At 50.3% G+C, this 25,345-nt stretch overlaps 1 protein-coding gene across 3 annotated transcripts in view; it reads left to right on the top strand.

The window, feature by feature from the left end:
- Window positions 1-3,620: 3,620 nt before the first annotated feature.
- adgrl3.1 (adhesion G protein-coupled receptor L3.1) overlaps window positions 3,621-25,345 on the top strand; it is a 63,615-nt gene continuing 41,890 nt past the window's right edge. For all 3 annotated transcript variants that reach the window (XM_063008586.1, XM_063008585.1, XM_063008584.1), the window contains exons 1-3: window positions 3,621-3,940; window positions 19,356-19,506; window positions 22,305-22,518. In XM_063008586.1, coding sequence (XP_062864656.1) covers window positions 19,380-19,506; window positions 22,305-22,518 — 341 coding nt within the window. In that variant the 5' untranslated portion in view covers window positions 3,621-3,940; window positions 19,356-19,379. The remainder of the gene's footprint in view (window positions 3,941-19,355; window positions 19,507-22,304; window positions 22,519-25,345) is intronic.

The raw sequence follows: 25,345 nt of genomic DNA, 5'->3' as shown, positions 1-25,345 counted from the left end.
TGCGCTATGAACATAATCACTCTAAACATGTCCTGAACAGCTGCATTTTCCTTTCTGTATTATATAGAGGACAAGATAGTGTTTACCTTTTCTGAAGAGCAGAGACTAATGGTACCATCTCAAATTATATCCACCGCCCTATGTAGTGCACTATGTTGGACATGACATCATAGAACTTTTACAGAAATCGTCCTTAAAACGGCTGGTTTAAAGCCCCTGATATCCAACAGTAGCTTAGATAACTACTTATTAATCATTCAGTGACTGTTAAAAGAAATGTTTTGTACTGTTAGGAAGTACCCTAAGTAGGGCATAGGCGACATTTGAGATGGGCCCACAGTCTCTTCTTAAACGGCGTTACTAACGAAGCAGAGGCTCTGAACCCTAACTCCACCTTTTCTGCTCTCTGGATATGCTGTAGTTCCTCACTGCCAAACAGGTTGTCCAGTTTCCTGCACTTTTCTGCATCTGCTTGCAGCTTCTTCTGTTTTTTATCACGGGCTTTTTCTGCACCTCCTTTACGCTTTTTCGACCCTTTCTCCATCTCGCACTCATTCATAGTTTTTGTACTGGTGCTTGTGATTACGGTTTATCCTGGGGGAGGGACATTTCTGTGATTGGCCAATGGACATGCAGTGAGGATACTGTGGTGGGCCAATGCACACATCAGGATTATTATTCAGGAATATTTAAAACAGAATGTATTTTTCACTCTCTCAGCGGCCCACATACAGAGCAGCCCACCGGGAAAACTCCCGACCCTCCCGATGGCCAGTCCATCCCTGCACCCTGGTACAGACACACCCCTATACCATGACACACCCTGGTACTGACACACCCCCATACCATGACAGACCCTGGTACTGACACACCCCAATACCATGATACACCCTGGTACTGACACACCCCCATACCATGACACACCCTGGTACTGACACACCCCCATACCATGACAGACCCTGGTACTGACACACCCCCATACCATCACACACCCTGGTACTGACACACCCCCATACCATGACACACCCTGGTACTGACACACCCCCATACCATGACAGACCCTGGTACTGACACACCCCAATACCATGATACACCCTGGTACTGACACACCCCCATACCATGACACACCCTGGTACAGACACACCCCTATACCATGACACACCCTGGTACTGACACACCCCCATACCATGACACACCCTGGTACTGACACACCCCATATCATGACACACCCTGGTACTGACACACCCCCATACCATGATACACCCTAGTACTGACACCCCCATACCATCACACACCCTGGTACTGACACACCCCCATACCATGACACACCCTGGTACAGACACACCCCTATACCATGACACACCCTGATACTGACACACCCCCATACCATGATACACCCTAGTACTGACACCCCCATACCATCACACACCCTGATACTGACACACCCCCATACCATGACACACCCTGGTACAGACACACCCCTATACCATGACACACCCTGATACTGACACACCCCAATACCATGACACACCCTGATACTGACACACCCCCATACCATGACACACCCTGGTACAGACACACCCCTATACCATGACACACCCTGGTACTGACACACCCCCATACCATGACACACATTGGTACTGACACACCCCATATCATGACACACCCTGGTACTGACACACCCCCATACCATGATACACCCTAGTACTGACACCCCCATACCATGACACACCCCAATACCATGACAGACCCTGGTACTGACACACCCCCATACCATGATACACCCTGGTACTGACACCCCCCCATACCATGATACACCCTGGTACTGACACACCCCCATACCATGAAACACCCTGGTACTGACACACCCCCATACCATGATACACCCTAGTACTGACACCCCCATACCATCACACACCCTGATACTGACACACCCCCATACCATGACACACCCTGGTACTGACACACCCCATACCATGATACACCCTGGTACTTACACACCCCCATACCATGATACACCCTGGTACTGACACACCCCAATACCATGACAGACCCTGGTACTGACACACCCCCATACCATGATACACCCTGGTACTGACACCCCCCCATACCATGATACACCCTGGTACTGACACACCCCCATACCATGAAACACCCTGGTACTGACACACCCCCATAATATGATACACCCTGATACTGACTGACACACCCCCATACCATGATACACCCTGGTACTGACACACCCCATACCATGATACACCCTGGTACTTACACACCCCCATACCATGATACACCCTGGTACTGACACACCCCCATACCATGACACACCCTGGTACTGACACACCCCCATACCATGATACACCCTGGTACTGACACACCCCATACCATGATACACCCTGGTACTTACACACCCCCATACCATGATACACCCTGGTACTGACACACCCCCATACCATGACAGACCCTGGTACTGACACACCCCCATACCATGATACACCCTGGTACTGACACACCCCCATACCATGACACACCCTGGTACTGACACACCCCCATACCATGACAGACCCTGGTACTGACACACCCCAATACCATGATACACCCTGGTACTGACACACCCCTATACCATGATACACCCTGGTACTGACACACCCCCATACCATGACACACCCTGGTACTGACACACCCCCATACCATGACACACCCTGGTACTGACACCCCCCCATACCATGATACACCCTGGTACTGACACACCCCCATACCATGATACACCCTGGTACTGACACACCCCAATACCATGACAGACCCTGGTACTGACACACCCCCATACCATGATACACCCTGGTACTGACACACCACCATACCATGACAGTTTTGCACCCTTGGTCTTTACACACTGAAATTCCTCCTGATTCCTTGAATGGTTTAATGATATTCTGCACTGTAGAAGGAGAACATGCAAATCCCTTCCAATCTTCATTGTTTTTAAACATTTCAATCATTTTCTCACACATTTGTGGACAAACTGGATCCTCTGATCATCTTTACTCATCAGAGACTCTCAGCCTTTCCTGGATGCTCAGGATTTTGTGGATTACTTTATTACCTATTTATTTATTTGCACCTCATTACTAGCTCTAAATTGCCCCCGTCTTAACATTTTTGGAATGTAATGGAGACCTGAAATGCAGGAATGGATGGTTATTAACAAACATGACATGAAACATCTCAGGTCCATCCTGTCTGCAATCGAATAAAAGTCGAAGTCAGTGTATTTGATTCGCATTTTCCGCGCTGTCCCAACTTTTTCTGATTTGTGGTTTGCACACAGATATCACAGATGTTTAGGTTCTTAGGTGTGATGCTAATTGAACCCCAGTCCTTAAACCTCAAACCTCAAAACCTTAAACCTCGGGTCCAGCCGGGAGGGTTATGTAAAGCGGGTGAAGGCAAGGTCGAGTTTGAGTGCACTGCGCATGCGCGGCCGACAGAGGGCGCCCGCGTACACCTCGACTCTGACCCATCCTCCCATCTTCCCTCCCACCCACCCACCCACCCACCAGCCCTGTTCCCTGGCTCTGACTGGCTTTATTTCCTCTCCGGCTCCTCCGCGTCCTGCTCGCTTTTGAGTAACAGCATCATCATCAGCGTTCCGTTCCGCGTTCACGAGCGAGCGAGCGAGCGGCGTGCGCGTTCACGCGGTTGCGGGAGGGATGTTGGTCGTGAGGATGAGGCTGAAGCCGAGGATGAGGACGGTGCTCCGGTGCTCCGGTGCTCGGGATTGACAGAATAAAGGAAAACACCGAAAACCCGAACCGCGGTGTGTGGATACACCGAGCGTCCGCGCCACTGCGCTCCGGTCTGGACTAATACAGGACGCGTTCGGACGCTGCGGTGGACGGGAGACGCCGCTCGGGACCCGTCCTGTGCTTTCTAAGATGAGGTGAGTGCGATTCGGAGGCTGGGGTTCGAATATGAATGGCGTATGATCATGCGCGCAATCAGTGAGCGATGGATGTTCGGACGTGCGGAAGATTCTGACGTCATAATTTGCGCTTCTGTGTTTGTGTCGGCGGCTGTATGAGGGCTTATGTGTGTGTGCGTGTGTGTGTGTGTGTGTGTGTGTGTGTGTGTGTGTGTGTGTGTGTGTGTGACAGGCTGCTTCACTGCGTGTCGTGCTCGGTGTTTTAATGGGCGTCGTTCTGCGCGCTCGCGTGTGTGTGTGTGTGTGTGTGTGTGTGTGTGTGTGTGTCAGCTCTTGATGTAATGATAAGATGATCGGCTTAATTTGTTTATCAGAGGCGAGGCGCTCACGGCGTGTCATTAATTTATGGCCACCGCACGTTTCTAGTCCGACTTCGTCACACACACACACACACACACACACACACACACACACACACACACACACACTGTGGGAAGTGTATTGGTATGGCAGCTTCTTCACACTCAGACACTCAGCCTTGACTCCAGCATCCATCCAACAGCACCAGTTCCACATGACCTTGATTTAAGGTGCCGAGACTGGCATGCCCGGCCCGGCCCGGCCTGGTTGGCGCAGACACACTCGCCACTTCTATGGCGGCACCGCTTGCATTATTTTTTTGTACCCTCGTTTACCTCCCTGACCCATTTCCAGAAGAGGCGCAGTCCCGGCTCCGTGCCGTCCACAGAGAGACGGATAATGGATGGATTAGCTCCAGGGTGGCTCACGCCAGATAGGCTGGCGTTGCTCTACTCGGGGCGTAATGACCGACTCTGATGCGTGTGCCATGTCGGTCCGTGTTTACGTCCTAATTTAGCAGTGACAAGCAATGCGAAATGTGACATACGACCTTCTGACCAGTCTAGTACCATAAGCGCTGAGCTCTCACTCTGTATGGAACAGTGGGAGCCTAGTGGGCAGAGCTTCGGGCTAAAGGTTGAGCGCCACTGTGAGCAAGGCCCTTAACCCTCTCTACACTGATCAGCCATAACATTATAACCACTCACTGTCCATTTTATCAGCTCCACTTACCATATAGAAGCACTTTGTAGTTCTACAATTACTGACTGCAGTCCATCTGTTTCTCTACATGCTTTGTTACCCTCATTCATGCTGTTCTTCAATGGTCAGGACCCCCCACAGAGCAGGTATTATTTAGGTGGTGGTGTGTTAGTGTGTGTTGCGCTGGTATGAGTGGATTTAAACACCGTGTCCGCTCACTGTCCACTCTATTAGACGCTCCTACCTAGTCGGTCCACCTTGTAGATGTAAAGTCAGAGACGATCGCTCATCTATCGCTGCTGTTTGAGTCGGTCATCTTCTAGACCTTCATCGGTGGTCACAGGACGCTGCTCACGGGGCGCTGTCGGCTGGATGTTTTTGGTTGGTGGACTATTTTCAGTCCGGCAGTGACAGTGAGGTGTTTAAAAATCCACTCATACCAGCACAACACACACTAACACACCAGCACCATGTCAGTGTCACTGCAGTGCTGAGAATCATCCACCACCTAAATAATACCTGCTCTGTGGGGGTCCTGACCATTGAAGAACAGCATGAAAGGGGGTAACAAAGCATGTAGAGAAACAGATGGACTACAGTCAGTAATTGTAGAACTACAAAGTGCTTCTATATGGATAAAATGGACAGTGAGTGTAGAAACAAGGAGGTGGTTTTAATGTTATGACCATTGTAGGCCGTTGATTTGTTAGTGAGATTGATCTTCTCACATTTAAGTGTCTTAAAGTCTGTGCCATAACTGTGTCCTCTATATAGACCAAAAGTATTAGGACACCCCCTAAGGAAAAGGGATTTGCTTCCAACCTCCCAGTGCGGCTTGACCTTGTGGGCACAAATTCCCATACAGATACACAGATACACTTCAGTCTTGTGAAGCCTCCTCACAAGAGGTCGTACAACTCATGGTCGAGTGTCCGAATACTTTAGAACCGCCTGTTTCGGTGTTTTCCGACCGCTTGTTATCTTTAGGATCTTCAGAATGAGCTCAGGATGAGGAACGGGAGCCTCGGGGGTCAGTCTAAACAGGACGCTCTGACCCCAAACAGAGAGGGTGGCGGGTTCCTGGCAGTTCAGAGCTCAGAGCTCAGAGCAGTTCCCGTGTACCAGGCGGGGAACGAGGGCGCATTCCAAACAGAGACGTGGTGCATCCAGAACCCTGCAGCACATCAATGATCTCTGTTAGCGCTGATGCCAGTGCCAGGGTGAAGAGACCTTCCTGGCCTGACTTTGCCACACAGATGTAGCGTAGCTAATTACCTTCCGCTGCACCCGTATTTCGGTGGGTTGGCGCGTGAGGTCGGTCTTGCGCATGGAGAGTCACACACTGATCTCCACGTTCCTCCACCCTTTATTCGTACGGTCTTTTTTGTTCCCACCCAGCAGACTAGTGGCACTAGGGGGCGCCCGACTGACCGGTAGCAGCGAATCTGCTGCCGCCTGGTCATGCCTCATGCATAGATTGACAATCATTTGGAGGAACTGGACGTGTTTAAATGTATTTATGGACGGTTTGTAGAGCCACGTCTCAGTTTAACACACGTTTGGTGTTTGTGGTGGCGCTGGACGGGTACTGGACGGGTACTGGACGGGTATTACCGTGGGTTCATGTGTGAGTAGAAAGCTCGTCTCATCTCTAGGCAGTAAACACCCACAGCTCCCTGTTTTTTAGCCTGTTGTTTGTTTTCTCAGAGCGGGTGCCAGCCTGTGAATGGGTTCGGCTGGCGTCGCCTCGGAGCCTTTTCCTGACTCCGTGATGGATGAATCGGTGTTTCCTGGTTTAGACTTAATGTTCTGCCCACTCGGAGTAGCAGAACTGGCGTCTGCTTTGTTGTTCTGGCATCTAGGACGTCAGCTATGTTGGCAAACGTCTTAAGGCTGGACCGCTCGCAGTTATGTCACGTCAATCCGGCCTGTTGGTAGCAGAGCTGAGATCCTTACTTGAGATGACGTTCGGTTGGTGGATCCTTCTTTGAGAGGTTATGACATCACAGTGGGTGCTGTATTGGTACCGGTGACGTTCTCGGTGCAGCAGAGCTACCATGTACTTCAGGTAACCTGACTGTAGCAGTGATGGACCCGTTCCGAGGGAATGAAGCAGCCCGGTGATTGATCGACCGCTCCGAGGTTTGGTGGCCCCGCAGATCGACGGCCCCTTCCTGGCTCGGGCGCTGTGTCGGAATCAGGGACAATGTTCCTCTTCTTTGGCTGGCGGTAATGAACGGCGCAGGAGGGCGTGTCCTCGGGCGGCGTCTTTATTTAAAGCCAGAATAATGCGCGTCGTTTTGAAAGGCAGGAAGACGGTTGTTATATATTTAGAATAATAAGGACACTTTTTGGTGAAGCAGGGTTGGACCGTGTCCCCTGTGATTGTTTTACAGAACTATAGGTTCGTTAGTCCGGCGCTAAATCTGAGGAAACGATGGCGGAAGTGTTCAGTGTGGACCAGTTCTGTTCCTCAACAAATAACCTCAGGGTACGACCAGAATCCCAAATAATTGAGTACAGTAGATGAAGAACCAGGTGGGGTTAGGGTTGGGGATGGACAAATAAACCATGTTTAGCTAGGTAGTCTGTGTCCAGACCAATGATGACCAAGCAGAAGGTACCATTCCCTCCCTAACCCTAACCCTAACCCCTAAAAGTGCACCCAATATTTCAAGAACATGTAGAACCACCCTGAACAACAATAACCTAAAGTGAACGGTTCCTTCTGGAAGTGTCTATCTATCGTCTCTTGGTTCTCGACAGGGTTGAGGTCTGGGCTTTCTTCTTGAGTCATTCAGATGTTGATCTGCTGGTGTTGGAGTTCTTGAGGTGGTTGTAAGGTTTCTTGACCCAATTCTGACCTCACGTTGGGCTCAAGGACCTTGGAGTTAAGGGAAGTGCATCATCGTCTCAATGACTGCAAGCTTTTCAGGTCATGTGGCAGCAAAGCAAGCCCAGATCATCACCCCCTCACCACCATATGACACTGTGCATGATGACCAAACGTCACCTTGGTCTCATCGGTGGTTCCTCTGTATCTTGGAGAGATACCTGTATCTGGGCTCCATCTAATGTCCAGGCTAGTAGCACCTTTGAGGTTTGAACTCAAGACCTTAAAACAGGTCTGACCCATCAAGGTATGGAGTTGTTTTCCAGTTCTGGTGCCTATGTGCCCATCGAGAGACACTTTTGGTAGGGTATAGACACCTAAACCATGTTGGGTCCAGACCAATGACGACCAAGCAGAAAGGTTTTTCATTACCCTGCGTTCGCCAGCGTACTGGTACCATTCCCTCCCCAAGTAGGTGGCATTAGACCAGGCCATCGTCTCCCATTGCTCCAGGGTCCGGTTCTGATGCTCACATTCCCTTCACTTGGCCTGTAGTGAAGGGTCAGCATGGGCACTCACTGCAGATCCTTGGGTGCCCATGACCCCATCAAGACCCAGTCGACTGGCCATCCAGATTTGGCTCTTGTGTTTATCCAGAACTGACTGTTCCCTTGCTGTGCCACTGGAATGTCGTGGCCGATGGGCGTATATTACCAACCGTTTGAAGTATAAACCGTATGGAGGTTCCCGGGGCGTTTGTAGCACCCAGTAATGGGATCCATCCTAATAAAAGAGTCCTAATGATAGAACACGGCGTCTCTTTAACGTCCTGCAGGAGTCTGTCGGAACAGGCTGAGCGTTAATGTCACTTAAATGGACCTAAATGACGTCGGTTATATCCGTACTCCGGTCCGTCCTCAAAGAGGCAGAAAGGGCCGCGATATAACGTTTACGGCCGCTGAGATAAAAGCAGCAGATATTTCACCACAATGCGACTCAATTCATTAAAAGCCAATTTATTTGGGACTCGACAGAGCACTAAAACTCATTCCATACTGATTGAGTGATCTTTAGTGAGGCCCAGTGCGCCAGTTCCCAGTTGGACGTGAAAAAAATACTAGATTTTCAGGTCCAATCACGTACTTCCTTTTAATGATGCTCATAATTCTCAGAGAATCTGGTGGTTCCGGAGGTTGAGATCCAGTGGTCTCAGGAGTTTTGGTGGTCTCAGGAGTTCCGGTGGTTGAGTTCTGGTGGTCTCAGGAGTTCCGGTGGTTGAGTTCCTGTGGTCTCAGGAGTTCTGGTGGTCTCAGGAGTTCCGGTGGTTGAGTTCCGGTGGTCTCCTCATTTGTTCTGGACTTCCGTAGGACCCAGGAATCAGAGGTGGCAGGTCTACGAGCTCCTCCTTCTGTGGAGATGAGCAGCAGGGCACAGTTACAGGATCATGTCCTCCCACTCTTGCCGGCTCCTCAGTTGCAAAACCTACACTTTACTTTGTCCCCTCACTTGTTCAGGTCTTCCATAGGACCCCTACTGACCGGTGGTCATGACATCGTAGGGTGTGTCCATACAACGTCGGGTCATAAAACTCTGGATGAAGAAACTGGAGTCTCTAACTATCTAAAAATCCCAACAACACTGCTGCACCTACTACACCAGAACGGTGCCAAGGTGTCCTGTTAGTCCGGTGTTGAACATTGCCCGTGGTGGCTGTATGGTGGTCCCTTTAGATTGGGCAAGACATGAGCTACAGTCAGTAATTGTATACCCATACACCATGTAGTCAAAAGTCTGTGGACGCTTGACCGTAGGCTTGTTGTACAGGATATAACGGGCCGAGTTTGTGTTGATCTGATGTGACGCTCCTCAGGGACTCGGTTTAAGAAGGCAGTCGGACTCCCTCGCTCTCTCACGCTCTCTCTCACCACCCCACCCCTCCATCGTCCTTCATTCTCTCAGCGTTCCTCAAACTCTGGATGCTTCCACTCCTGGACGGAGGCGTGTTTACCCCCTTGTTACATCAGCTCAGTTTGGGATGTTGGCATCATTTGCATAAATTCCGGCTCCTGGTGCTCGTGTGGCCTCGTTAGGGACTAGCAGAGACGGCAGGAAGGTCCAGTTCGGGTCGTCCCATAAGTAACCCGGACGTTGTTTACTCTGCACGCGGGAGTAATTCTCCGGCTGCATCCAAAACCGTGCCCACCGTGTCGCCCGCGGGGAGCAATCTTACTCGGGGTAGCGACCTAATTAGACCTGCTGTATTCCAGTCACTTGCTTTTTCCTTAATGAGATGTCCTCATCCCTCACTCCTGCCCCCCCTGTGGAGTTCGGTTCCCTCCTTCGTTCGCCGCTGACCCTGTGAGACGTCAAACCAGTCCACGTCGCACTTCCTAAAATCCTTTACCAAGATACATCAGGTTTACCACAGGAACCAGACTCAGAGATCCTCCCGCCGTGGAGATCAGCAGCAGGGCACGGGTACAGAATCATATCCTTCTGCCTTGCCATGTCGGCTCCTCGACTGAGCTTGAGTGTTAATTCGCTCCAGGTGGAAGTGGTTCTATTTACCGTGGCTTCTCCCTCAACACGTTGGGATACCTGCTCTCTCTCAGGACTGGATGACCCCAGAGGAGGCAGGCAGCCTTTTTTTGGAGTGAGCCTCAACGTCTGCATTGGCTGGGTTTTGTGTCTCCCAGTTTGGCCTCCGCTGCTGGAGGATCCCTCCGACGACTGCTCGCAGCCCTTAGCGGAGCCCTTGTCCACCTATGCACTCTGTACAGGCGGTTATCCTGCCCTGCAAGGTACTGCCAATTATGCCCGATAGATGGCGCCCAGAATCTCGGCGCTGGTGTGCTAGCGGAATATAAGACTTCCACTCTTTACTCACTGGTCTCTTCTTGAATTTCAAAAATGTTATGGACTGTAGATGGTGAGACCTCTGAGTTCCTTACTCCCCCAACCCCAACCCTCACCCCTCAGTCTTTCACTTAGTCCTGTCTCACTCCCCACAGAAAGCTCCTCTTTAGCAATTTCTCCGTGTTATTGCCTGCAGTCCGAATCTTCTCCCTCTCTCGCTCTCGGTCTCTCTGTGTCTCTTTTTTTATGGCCTGTGCATCCATCCGTGACCGTGATGCTCACTGCGCTGAATCCTGGATCCTGGATCCTATAACACACCCAATTAGAGAGAGAGAGAGGAGAACCCGGACGGAGAAAGGAGAAGGATGATGGACGCTTTTCCACCAAGGTGTTGGAAGACATTGGCACAACCGGAGAAGGGCTTTCCTCGCTCCCTTACTTCTCGGGTCTTCCATCGGCGTCCAGTCGGGTTGACATCTAGTGACGGGTCATATTCGAAGACCTGACCTTGAGCTTGTTGGGCAATGACCTCTGTATGACCTCTATGTAAAGGCTTCTGACCCTTGGAGTCAAGGTCAAGGCTCTGTGCAGGATACTGGACTTCAATTCCAGGTTGAACTGGATGGGTGTCCCAATACTTTTGGCCAAGGTACGGGATCCAGAGACGAGCCAGAGGGGGGAGGAAACGTCCCCAAACCTGATGGGGGGGGGGATTTTATTTTCCTCACGATCCTGTAGGACCTCGGTAAGGACCTTCCACAGGAAACCCCGTCTACCGGGCTGCGTCCAATCTTTTTTGACCCTGGTCAAAACAGCCCAAAGCAGATCGGCGTCAGTTTCTGTGGCCTTCACACTGTTTGCTTGTCCTGAAAGGTACGTCTGGCGGCCAGGCTCCAGAGATCCCAACAACACTGCTGCACCAAGTGCTCTGCCGACTCAAAAGTGGTGACAGTCAGTAGTTGTATACCCACAAAGATCACGTGCTTTTTCAATCGAGCGGCCACAAATCCCCACATGCACAGTCACAGACGGACGATACTTGATGTCGGGTCAACTCAGTATTAATGTCCCACATGCCTCTGTGTGTGTGTGTGTGTGTGTGTTTTGAATAAGCAGGATGTATCAATCAGCCGGAAAACAGGGCACACACACACACACACACACACACACACACACACACACACACACACACACACACACACACACACACACACACACACACACTGGACTTTCAGCAAGTGAGTCAAACCCAAGCTATTGTGCCCATTAATAACATGCCATGGGTACGGGCCTTTCTGCCCAAAACAATGAGAAATCACACACACACACACACACACACACACACACACACACACACACACACACACACACTTCCTTTGAGACAGTGTTTGACAGATATTCCATTGTGTGTGTGTGTGTGTGTGTGTGTGAGGTGTTTAATTCGATATTATGTCGGCGGTGCTCGCAGGTGCCTCGTGTTTTGTACGTCACGCTTGTGTGCCTCTCGCCTGAAATTTGGCGTACCCCTCCCTCGCCCCTCTCTCTCTCTCTCTCTCTCTCTCTCTCTCTCTCTCTCTGTCTCGCTCTCTCCCTGTCTCTCTCTCTTGCTCGTCCTCCTCGTCTCCCGAGGTCGGATTTTCAACACTTAACAAGCTGAGCGTTATAGAAAGAGAGGCGAGTCCGCCGGGGGAGGAGTACGCCCAGCGTGGACTAGTTTAACACACACACACACACACACACACACACACGTAGTGCTCGGGGACTATGAGAGTATTTGCTGCAAGCTGCAGGGGCTCGTGGGTATTTTTTTCTACCTACCGTATTCCAGGAGGAAGCAGCAGACTATTAACGTTAACTACACACAAACACAAAAACAACCTGAGCGAGCGGTCGAGCGAGAGAGAGAGAGAGACCGGGCAAGAGAGAGACTAAGTGAGAGAGAAAGACTGGGCGAGAGAGAGAGAGACTGGGCGAGAGAGAGTGACTAAGCAAGAGAGAGAGAGACTGGGCGAGAGAGATAGATAGACTATGCAAGAGAGGGCGATGCTTGGTCCGTTTTAGTTTCTGGACGTGTCCCGAACGGTTTGTGGACGCCTCTTTTTTAGTACTGAATTAAATACAGGAGCAGTGGTAGCTCATCTGGTTCAAACCCACCTCTGCGAGGTTGCCACTCTTGGGCTCCTGGACAGTGTACGGTCCAGATTCAAACTTATTTGGCAGCTTGAGAGCATCCAGGACAGAACACCCTGTCGGGCACCCGAGGGCGACGGCGGCGGGGTAGGAACCTCGAGAGGAACCAGGGTTCCGCATCATTCAGTCCCAGCAGGGGCGGCATCGTTACCTACAGGTTCCCATCAGAACCACCTTGAGGTAACGTAGTAATAGTAAGACTTCAGTGTTGCCGAGAGTGACACGAGGCTCCTCCCTCTAGTTATGACATCATAACTAAAAGTGAGAACTAGGTGGTAACACATTCATGAGGACTATCCTGAGCGATCGCACAAGAGAGGCAGAACGTCAGCAACCCAATAACCTTGATTACCGCCAATCTCTATGACCTAGAACTCCCAAGCTCTGCACCTCCTGGTAGGGAGTTCCAGTCCAAGGAGCCAGAAGCCTCCCTGGAGGCCACCAAAAGTGACAAAACATGAGAGCACCAGACCCCCAGGATGGGAGCCAACCATCCCTGGTTTGGAAGGACTAACCCTTCCAAGGAGTTGACCGCCATGGTCTTCCTTTCTTCAGCGTTTATAGAGGCACTTGAACATCAAAATGCTTCTTCCCATTAGTGGGTGCCACAGTGGGTCATGTCTTCACCAAGCACCTCCTGCTCAGCTCCTTCTTCCTATCCTCAGACCAGCTCCATCTGGCTTCCATAACCTGGTCTCCAAACCACCCATTTCTTTTCGACAAGCTCTTGCTCAGGTGTCCGAATACTTTTGGCCAGATAGTGTGCAAGTGTTTGCGCAACTTGGTGTTTGTCAGTACAGGTTTGCCTCTTCTCTACTACACAAAAAGCTCGACGTCCACGTTCTTCTGAGGCTCTTACTGTAAGCCCACCGGTTCCTGCGATCGGCTCCCGACCACGGAAGGTCCGCGCCGCTGTCTGGCCTCGTCCTCGCAATCTCTTTCTGTCTCCGACATCAGCCGGAGTCACTGATTGCAGACCGCGAGCTCTGATTAGAAGCTTCCGCCGTTGTCTGATTGTCGGCGCTCTTGCTACGCAAATAATCAGTCGCCCGTTGCGTGGACTGTTTTTTTTAAGGGACCGCGACGACGCCCAGCTGCTGCGTTCGGTCTGTGTTTGAATACACACAACACCGGAGAGTGGGGCGGAATGTGGGACTAGAACATGATAACGAACCTTATTGTTGCTGCAAAGTCGTGGGTCGCTTGTTCTAGAGCTCGGACGGAAGAAAACGCATCAATATTTAAGTGTGTCCAACTCCCGAACCCACGGCGAACGCTCGCTGTGTTTAATTAATGAAACCGACTTAATTAGACGCTCCGATTTGCTGAATCAGGCAGCGCACGGTGGATAACGCCGGCGTGTCTTCATTAGATAATCAAGCTGGATATTTCACTCCAGCGGCTGCCCATCGACTTCCCATCCGAAAGAAGAGCTGAGGGTTGTTTTCCTCTACGATGAACCGCCGGTGGAGTTTGGGTCCAAACCCAACCTCTCAAATCCCATGTGATTCTTCTCCGATTAGGCGTCCTGGATGCTCTCAAGCTGCCAAATACTTTTAAATCTGGACCGTACACAGTCCAAGGGCCCGAGAGTGGCAACCTCACAGAGGTGGGGTTCGAACCAGATGAGCTACCACTGCTCCTGTGTTGAATTCAGTACTAAAAGAGGCGTCCTTAAACATTTGGCCATTTGGGACACATCTGGAAACTAAAACGGACCAAGCATCACCCTCTTTCGCCGGGTCTCTCTCTCATCCAGTGGTCGACCAAAGATCCAGCTTATAAGGGGATGTTAGCTCTGGCTCCAGATTTGTCCCTCAGAGACGGAAATTTACCCCGACAAACGTGAGACGTGCTGTGTCCCAAACTACATAGTACTGTACTAAATATTAGCATGCGACGGTTCATTATTATCCTTAAGTTTGAATAAAGTCTCAACGTTTAGGACACAGCCTTAAATCAAAGCTGGGATTACTGGCTTACTAACCGCTTTGCTTACTAATCACCATCTCTGCTGTTAAACTGAAAGGGGCTCATTAATGTTTTGGGGTTGATTTGCTCAGATTGTCTCAGGCAGATTATCAAGGCATTTTGGAACATAACGTCCAGCTGTCGGTGTCGCAGGTCAAGGGTATTCGAGCAGAAACGTTAGATATGAGTCTTGATCTAAACTCAGAACATGTCCTTGTTTCCCTTTCTGTGCCGGTCTGGGTGCCGTGGTGACAGAACGCCGCTTGTTATTTCTGATCTCACTGTTGTGGCGGTGGAACAGCGCTATCCCAGACGGCTGCAATATGCAAATCAGCGCCGCGATAGAAAACTGCTAATGTTTCTTTCCTCGCGTGTTCTGTCAGCATCCTGCGTGATCGCAGACGAGCGGGCGTCGGGGAAGAACCCGCGCAGAAGCGAAAAAAAACGAGGCTAATCTTAACGGGTTTTGGGAGCGGGTGTAGGCGCTGCGGTCGCGATGTGTCGCTACGTGCTCGCAGCGGGAGCCGTTTCTCAATATTCGCCGGCGCGGTGTGTGTATGAGGAAGTGCCTTTGTGTGCTTTGTGTGTGTGTTTGTGTGTCGGTCGCTCGGCGCATGAATAGCTCCTCTCTCCGCGGCTCATGCTAAGTGCGGCGCGTTAAAAATACAGAGAGGAAAGCAATAAAAGATGAATCAGGCGATCGCTGCGGTTATTGGCAGGCGGCACACAGGGTAGCACTGAACACAGTATCTATTATGAGCTCAGGGTTGTGTGTGTGTGTGTGTGTGTGTGTGTGTGTGTGTCGACCTCACGGAGCCTAAGCGGAATAGCGATGCCGCGTACGCAAAGGTACTCCAGGTCAATTCCAGAAACGTGATCCTAGTTCTGCGTGTACCGTACAGCCGGTAGCCTTGTGGTTAAACTACTGGACTTGTAATCAGAAGGTTGCTGGTTCAAGCCCTGCCCCTTCCTGGTTGCCACTTAAGTAAAGATCACCTAACTTAAAGTAGGTCAGAGAGGAAGGGTCAGCTCGACTCGTTCCTGCTGCACCGGCGGCCTCTGCTGGCTGGCCGAAGGCGCTGCACAGTGATGATGAATAACGGAGTCCAGTGCCTGACTGAAACGGGACCCTCTGTCTGCTTCAGTTATAGGAAAACAGTCTGCTGTTAAACGTAGAGGAGGCTCAGTAATGTTTTGGGGTTGATTTGCTGCCTCGAGTCAGCAGATCGTCGATCGCAGATTGTATTTTGAAGCGGAACGAGTTACGAACGGCTAAAATCTGGCTTGTTCCTGATCGTAAACGTAAAAAATCTGTTCCAGAGTGGTCGTTTTGATTAGCGGCGGCGGCGGCTATCAGAAGCGAGCTGATTGAGTTGTGATTAGCTCTGCAGGTAAGGTAGCTAGGATGTTCATTCTATTCTACTTCTTTCTGTCAGCCCGTGCCGCCGCCGTGTTATGATTTAGCATCAGCCACCGCGCCGCTTGCTATCCGTAATCGCTTAATTAGCCTATTATCTGCTTCATAGTGACCGGCGAGCGCCGTTTACGGCAATTACTGTGGCTAGCGTGTTTAAAACGCCCATCATTCACACAGCATTCAATTAGCGCGCCGTTAATAGCTTGGTGCGACCGAAAGCACGTCCTAGGATTAGCATTTTAGCGGCTACACGTGCACTGTTGCCAGTCGCTTCGGATAAAAGCGGATGCTAAATGTAAATGTAAATGACTGAGGTAAAAACATACATATAACCAAACTCATACATAACGGGCACTAGTCTGCTGGGTGGGAAAAGACGGGAATAAAAAAGGGGGTGGGGTCTTTGACGCTGTGTAAGGACTCTAACCCTATCCCTTACCCCTACTTTAACCTTAACATTGTGCCTAACCCTACTCGGTAACCCTACTAGGGTAACCGTAACCCTAACACCTTCCCTCAACCCTCTCCTAACCCAAGGGTAACTGTAACCCCTTACTTACCTTAACCCTTACCCTAACCCTAGAGTATCCCTAGAGTATCGCTAGAGTAACCGTAACCCTTACCCTTATCTTATCTTAACCGTAGAGTAACTGTAACCCCAACCTTAACCCTACTCTAACCCTAATCCAAGGGTAACTGTAACCCTTACCCTATCTTAACCTTGGGGTAAATCTAACTCTAACCCTATCCCAACCCTAACCCAAGGGTAACCGTAACCCTCACCATAACCCCTACCCTAACCCTAGGGTAACTGTTACCCTAACCTTAACCCCTACTTTACTTTAACTCCTAACCTTACCCTAACCCTAACCTTAACCTTAGGGTATCTGTAACTCTAACCCTTACCTTAACTCTAACCCTAGAGTAACCGTAACCCTAACCCTTATCTTATCCTATCCTAACCCTAGGTTAACTGTAACTCTAATTTTAACCCTTACATTAACCCCAACCCTAACCCTAACCTTAACCGTAACTGTATCCTTAACCTTAACCCTTACCCTAACCCTTGAGCAACTGTAACCCTAACCTATACCTTAACCCTAACCCAAGGGTAACCGTGACCCTTACCCTAAACCTAGAGTAACCCTAGAGTAACCTTAACCCTAACCCTTATCTTATCCTATCCTAACCCTAGGTTAACTGTAACTGTAACTCTAACCTTAACCCTTACATTAACCCCAACCCTTACCTTTACCATAACTGTATCCCTAACCTTAACCCTTACCCTAACCCTAGAGCAACTGTAATCCTAACCTATACCTTAACCCTAACCCAAGGGTAACCGTAACCCTTACCCTAAACTTAGAGTAACTCTAGAGTAACCACAACCCTAACCCTTACCTTATCCCTAACCTGAGAGTAACCATAACCCTTATCTTATCCTAACCCTACTTCTAACCTCGGGTACCGTTTGGTCCAGTCCTCCCTGTTCAGTTGAGTTACACAATCATCAATCAAACCACGGTGGTGGTGGTGGCGGCGGCGTTTGTTGGCGTGTCGGGCAGAGAAGAATGAAAAGGCCGATTGTTTTGTCAGTGCGAGTGAAGAGAAAGTCTTTAATCCCACAGTCGAGGGTTTATGGGGGTTTAATGAGACGCTGGCCGAGTGCTTTATATTTAATAGGTTTAGGATGTTCGCTGCATATGTAATGAGTGTGTGTGAGTGTGTGTGAGTGTGTGTGTGTGGTGTTACTGAAGTGTCTGCGTTATGAAGTTAGAAATGTAATACGAGTGTGTACCCGTGTGTTTTTCGGAGGGGGAAGGTGGTGGTGCAGTGGAATTTCATTAAGCAGATCGCTTGTGCGCTAGGCTAACGGCACCATACTGCGTCGGTATGGAATGGTGCTGGAAATGCTTTTGTCTTTCACACACACACACACACACACACACAGCGCCGGTCGATAGATGCTGTCGTATCTGATGGGCGTTTTTTACATCGTATTCCCTTGATATGACCCGGCGAAGTGCTGATGCGGATGCTGAGGGGTTTGGCTGCATTGTTGCGTCCACTGACTTGTTCGGAACATGATGTTGACTAAAGGTGTTGTGGTCCTGCTCATGGGTAGTTCTTGGTGTTTGGTGACTGTGGTTGATGTCGTGGTGAGCTGATGGTAGGAGCTGATGGTAGTCGGCGTTTGTTGACTATAGGTGGTTAAGAGTAGAGTTGTATGTTGGCAGCCTATGGATTTCCCCATCTTTTTTACTCTCAATTAAATGCGACCCCCCTCTAGGCTCACTGAGCCCCCCTGAGGGGGTCTGGTTGAGAACCAATGGGCTGGAATACGTTAAGGAACTCTTGAAGGATGGTGGGATGACAATCATGGAAGGCAACACGGTGGCGCGTAAAGACCGGAGTGACTACGATAAGGGTCGTCATGGCCAGACGACTGGAGACAGCAAAGGGAGGTTGTTGGGCTGCCAAGACTCATTGCCGTCTGGTATGTGTAGGTGTGATTACCGACCGTAGTCGGTCTGTTGCTCTGGACCCCCTGCTGACCACTCTGACTTTTGGGTCATGGACTCTTCTCAGCACTGCAATGACACCAACATGGTAATGACACGGTAGAGTGCATTGTTGTGGGGTCAGCAGTAAGCAACAGACGGCTTACCGTCAGTAGGTGTAGCTCCTAAAATGGCCGAGTCGAGCTGAGCCGAGTGCGTAGGGAAGCCTGCTGGCTCGGAATAAATGTAGAGCGGCGAGTCGGATCCCGGGGGGGGAAGGCGCAGAAGAGCTTTCAATCCGGGTGAGGTAAACGACACTCAGGGTATTGAACCCTTGTCCATGTAGGACTGCACAAGGAGCTGGACATCCGAGCAAGAGAAGAAGGTCGACTGGTCCGACTAATTCTGTTTGCTCCTGGATAGATAGCGTGGACGGCCGTCAGGTGCATCGTTTACCCGCAGGACTCATTCAGGCGTCTCGGCAGGTGGTCCTAACGTTTTGGCTCATTGGTGTCTCAAAGGCGTTCAAGAGGAGGACCTAATTATGATGGTCATGCCGTAGATGTTCTAATTCTGATCTTTCTCCCCGTGTTTATGTTGTAGGTACATGTGTCCGAGAAGATCTCCATGGCTCTGAGGTTCACGAAACCCAGCTCTGGTAGCCAGTCGGAGCAAAGGACAATGGGGTCACTGGGGGTCATGTGGGCGACGCATCTACTCTTTCTCTTCGCCTTCTTCACGCCCGTCACGCTGGGTAAGATCTTCAAACGTCATACAGTATAAATACTTCTTGCTTGATTAAACATGCTGCTCAAGGCTTCAGGCAGGCAGTGTAGCACCCGTGACCTCTGATGATGAAGCCACGTTGCATTAGAGAAGTCGTCTGCATTTCTGGACGTTGTTGACGTATGGCATCTGAGAGCAGGGGTGGCAACACACCAGCAGGTACGACCAAACCGTAGTGGTTCCACTATGTGGGGACCGATCTGGAAAAGGGGTCGTCACACTGCCTGTGGAGGTGCCAAGGTGGTCGTAAATAAGACACCCCCAAATGCCGTGACACCGAGTGCACACCAGTGGACGACCGGACCGAAATGACCCGAGCAGACCAGTATCGCGGCTTCAGGGAAAAGCAGGTTTGCCGACAGAGCCGTGATATGTAGAGTACCGTCCACCTGGAGCGACCTGGAGCGACTTATCCGTATATTTAGAATCCTAAACTGTAATGAGGCCGCTGGGAGATCGACCGGGCTAATTCCTCCTGCTGATATAGCCAATCGTTTCCGTGTAGACCCCCCAGGCTGGCCGATAGCAAGGTCATAGGGCTAGCGCAATAGGTAAGCGATGAATTCATCCAATACTTCGGGACCCTTTAGATGGAACTAAACCTAAAAGATCAATTATCTCAGCCTGGCTCTCGGTGTCTAGACACCTTGTTTATGTGTGTGTGTCCTCAAGGGGACCTTCTGGTTAACGGCTAACGCTTAAAGCTCACAGGACATTGGGGAATTGGCCCGGACCGACTGGGTTTGAGGACGTGAGACGAATGCCGTGTCTAATTCACCCTTCGACTGTCTTTTCACAGCTGGTTTTTTACCCCCTCGCCTGTCGCTCTCTCGCTCTGTTTCTCATTTTTATTTTTGCGCCTGCACTCATCTTGAGGGGCCTCGAACAGCGGCGCCGGTCGTAAAGAAATGATGTCTGGTGCATCGCAAACACATAACGCACCTTTGTCTACTCGGGATGGACCGATTTATGAGCTGCAGCTTCCTTCTCGATGTGTAGGTGTGATTACCGACCGTAGTCCCTGTTGCTCTGGTCATGTTGCTGACCCCCTGCTGACCAGAGTTCTTTGGGTCTTGGACTCTTCTTAACACTGCAATGACACCAACATGGTTGTTGTGGTTTGAGTGCATCATTTGGTCTGCGCCATTTGAATACAGTCAGTAGTTGTCTACCCGCAGCAAGTGTAGCTCCTAAAATGGCCGAGCCGAGCCGAGTCGAGCCGGGTGTTTCTAATAAAGTGCGTAGGGAAGCCTGCTGGCTGGGAATAAATGTAGAGCGGCGAGCCGAGTCCCAGGGGAGAGGCGCAGGGCACCATCACTCGAATGCCTAATCCTGATTGGATGACAGCTTATCTCTCTAATGCTCTATTGGTTCCTTGTCCCGTCAGTCAGCGCGGGTTTTAATTAGCTTCTTTTCCCAGCATGGATTTAATTAATGCAGGCAGCCTGGTGTCATTCTCATCCTTCAAGTTTTGTCAGTGGATTTTTTCGGAAGTGTATGTGTGTGAAAGAGACTCGGCGAGAGGTGGAGGGTGTCGGAGAACGCAGGCAGAAAAGCTAGAATCGAAGAACCGAATGGTATAGCGTTTTTTTTGTGTGCCTACAGAAAGACTTGATGGGGTTTAGGGTTGATAACCCATGCCAGGCGGCACTCCTGGGTCTTCTTTTGTCTTCTAGTTGTTGTTGCAAAGCTTTGAGGTTGTTTGATCCAAACCAGAGGCATTAAAGAATGATGTAGGATTAGGGTTAGGGCTAAGGTTAGGGTTAAGGTTAGGGTTAGGGTTAGGGTAAAGGTTAGGGTTAGGGTGTAGATGATTCGTGCAAGTACCCAACTCCAAAGCAAGTCTCATTTTGCCTTGTGTACCTTCCTGAAAGGTAGTTTAGAGACCACCACTCGTCCTTGCAGCCGTCTTTTGACCATATTGTTATTGTTTGGAGCCGACTAGTCTTTAATCAGCACGTTCTGTATCTGCAGAAGCTTTTGTTTCATTCTTTTCTACGGGCACAATGCCCCTCGGTCGTATTTGACAGGGAACCTACGGCTGGGAATGACCAGGAGCTCTGTTGTTTTTTTGCAATCCATACAAGGTGCGACTCTCCGTGGGAAGCCATCGCTGGCTGGTCTAAAGAAGAAAGAGGGGAAGAAAGCGGGTGCCGATCCGCGAACGATGGCTGGGAATGTACGAACTCTAACGGACCTCTGACGAGGGGCTCGGACCCCTCAGCACACAGGGTGTCGAACCTATGAACTTATGAATCTATAAATATGAAGATTTAAGGAAATCGGAGCTTCTCAGTTGCCAGATCGTTCATGGAGAGAAATGCCCACTCAAGTTACTCAATCAACCAGTTAACCAAACGTAATCGATTAAATAGGACAAGACAGACCCGGGCGTAATTACTTACCGCCCTGTTAAGAATGCACTTTGCTTCAGTAGGACCCTTCCAGCAGTGTGAAGAAGAAGAAACGGCATCTCTGTAAAAGTTGGGACAAGAAAACAGCAGGTAAATAGATGACCAGGATCGGTTCTTCGGAGCAGGGCTCACCTCTTTGTTCCAAGTAACAGAAGCTTGCTGAATGCAGGAGCACGAATAATCTACCGTACACAATATTGTGGAAAGATTCAGCCTACATTGCTTTACAGGACATACCTGCTGGTGCTGCCACCCACCCCCTGCTCCATCAGGCACACGGCCAGCTCGATCAAAATGTCCACGTGTGTATTTCTACGTTTGTACCGTTCGATTTTGTCATGTGTGTCCACAGTGCTGAGTCGCGCTCCCGTGCCCATGGCCGTGGTGCGCCGGGAACTTTCGTGTGAGGGCTACCCCATCGAGCTGCGCTGCCCGGGCACGGACGTCATCATGATCGAGAGCGCCAACTACGGGCGCACGGACGACAAGATCTGCGACTCCGACCCGGCGCAGATGGAGAACACGCGCTGCTACCTGCCCGACGCCTATAAGATCATGGGCTTCAGGTAAACACACTTACACAGGGAACTGGTCATGTCTCATGAGGGTCTGATGAGGGGCAGCACATGTAAAGCATGTGATTCTGTGAGAAGCTATCGCTGGCTGGTCGTAAGAGGGGTGTAGTGACTACAGAAGGGTGCCGGGTGGTGCAGTATCGACCTGGCCGGGTATCCAGCAGGCAAAGATGTTGATGTGTAAGTGGCAGGAGACACCAGAGCACCGTAGACTAGGATATAGGGGGAGCAAAAAGGCTTACGATCTGCATCCAGGTCAAAAATTGCCACCTGACTTGGATCGTCGATTGCTAACCACGTCTTCCTTGGTTCCTTCACCTTTCCTCAGCTCCATCTTTCTCTTTCTATGCCTCATTGCTTTTTATGGAAACAGCGGTTGGCATCGGGCATCATTTATCATTCTCCATATCATCGTCCTATCTCTCTTCTAGCTCCCGTCTCCCAACTCCCTCTCTCGCACTATCTTCCTCGCTCGCTGGTTTTGCTTGACCTTTGAGCATTCTCTTTTTGTCAGCCTTGAGATCGTTTGATCGAGGCCCTGTGTGTGTGTGTGTGTGTGATTGCGCGCCGCTGGTAGTGACTTTCCATGGAGTAATCGATAGGAAAAGGTAATTAGAAAGTCATCAATCGAGGGAGGATCACCTCGGATCTTCTCGGATCCTCTTGATGGAGAATAAACACACCCTCGTTGAAGAGACATCAAAAACAGACTTCCACATTCATCAGCGACAGGTTCGAAGACGTTCCTTCCCCGAGACGCTGGAATGTGCAGGAAAAAAGAAAGAGAGACACTCCGATCGACGTAACTGTGATCAAAAGTCTCTAAACTGCCCCAGAGCCTCCTCCCCCTCCAACGGGAGGCATCCAGCAGGCATCCAGGTCGACTGGCTCCTCTCTACGTGAAGGAGCGTTTCTACTCCGAGCTCCTCCCGGCTCGATAAACGCCTCACCTGATCAAGGAGGGTATGCCCAGCAACCCCCCGGAGACAACTCGTTTCCAAATTTCGCCAAGCTCCTGGCTATAGGTAAGGGTGGGTACATAGATCGACTAACCCACAGTCGATCTCACGGTCCATCTTCCCATCGCCCGTGAACAAGTCCCCGAGAGATTTGAACTCCCTCCCTTGGGGTAAGTTCTCACCCCTTGCTTGAAGGAAGCCTCAGACTTCTTGCAGCGCTCTTGCACGTCGGCAGAAAACTCTCCGCAATCAAGGCTCCGTTGTCTCCGGCTGGAGCCATCAATCACTGTCAAAACAACCTCACAAGCGCCTCACGCAGTCCTTCATCTGTAAAGCTAAATTTTATGATGCACTCTCATGCCATCCTTCACCGATGCCAAGGCGGATAATCCGTGCATTAGTGCCAGGGCGGGAAGTACGTCAAAATGTAATTTCCAGCGGAGGGTACGAGGCAGGAATATAAGGCAGCGCTAGACTGATGTCTCTAAGAAAGTCTAATGCGTTTATGCGTGGTTTTTTTTCCCTCCTTTATGTTGAAAAGCTCGGCAATATTGTGTAAATTTGTCACGCCTCGCAGCTAGCAGTGGAGAATTATCCAATATGAAACGCATCAATAAAACAGCAGCCACGCAGGCACCGTCCTGCTCAAAACTACCTACCTGAAACAAGTGGACGCCTCAACATCACGCCAACAACCTTGAGTATAGAGTTGCTCCCTTGTTCAGTACTTTATTAGGTACAGGTATCTGGTAGGTGACTCCACTGACCAGATAATCGTTCCTCAAGTTCCAGCTCAAAACTACCAGCTAAACGTCCTCCAGTATGGAGTTGCTCCCTCGTTTGGTACCTTATTAGGTACAGGTATCCGGTAGGTGCTTCTTGACCCTACTGACCAGATGCTTCTTGGGTCGTGGGTCTTTCCTCTACTTCCAGCTCGAAACTACTTGCCTGAAACAAGAGGACGCCTTACCAACAGTATGGAGTTGCTCCCTCATTAGGTACAGGTATCTGGTAGGTGCTTCGTGACCCCACTGCCTAGATGTTTGAGTGGTGGGTTACTCCCCTACTTCCAGCTCGAAACTACCTGCCTAAAACAAGTGGATGCCCCAACATCGCACCAATGGTCTCCAGTATGGAGTTATTAGGTACAGGTATCAGGTAGGTGAGCCCACTGACCAGATGATACTTGGGTGGTGGGTTGTTCCCCTACTTCCAGCTTGAAACTACCTGCCTAAAACAAGTTCCTTTGCTCCCTTGTTTGGAACTTAAATATTTATTTATATAATTGTTTGGTACAGGTATCCAGGGGGTGTTGCGTGACCCTACTGCCTAGATGTTTGGGTAGTGGGTTGTTCCCCTACTTCCAGCTCAAAACTACCTGCCTAACAGAAGTGGACGCCCCAACATCACACCAATGGTCTCCAGTATGGAGTTACTCCCTTAATTGGTGCCTTATTAGGTACAGGTAGCCAATAGGTGACTCCGCTGACCAGGTAATGTTCGGGTGGTGGGTCATTGCCTAAAACAAGTGGACGCCCCAACATCACACCAATGGTCTCCAGTATGGAGTTACTCCCTCAATTGGTACCTTATTAGGTACAGGTATCTGGTAGGTGCTTCATGACCCCACTGCCTAGATGTTCGGGTGGTGGGTTGCTCCTCTACTTCCAGCTCTAAACTTCCTGCCCACCACCCGAACATCTAGGCAGTGGGGTCACGAAGCACCCACCGGATACCGGATACCTAACACCTAATACCGGATACCTGGTAGGTGACCCTACTGACCAAATGATGTTCAGGTCGTGGGTCATTCCCAGCACCTCAATGAGACCTTGCTCAGGTATGAGTGCAGCAGGAGC

This window comes from Trichomycterus rosablanca, chromosome 14 (assembly GCF_030014385.1).
Source record: "Trichomycterus rosablanca isolate fTriRos1 chromosome 14, fTriRos1.hap1, whole genome shotgun sequence".
Taxonomy (NCBI): domain Eukaryota; kingdom Metazoa; phylum Chordata; class Actinopteri; order Siluriformes; family Trichomycteridae; genus Trichomycterus; species Trichomycterus rosablanca.
This window is presented reverse-complemented; position numbering and strand designations above follow the sequence as displayed.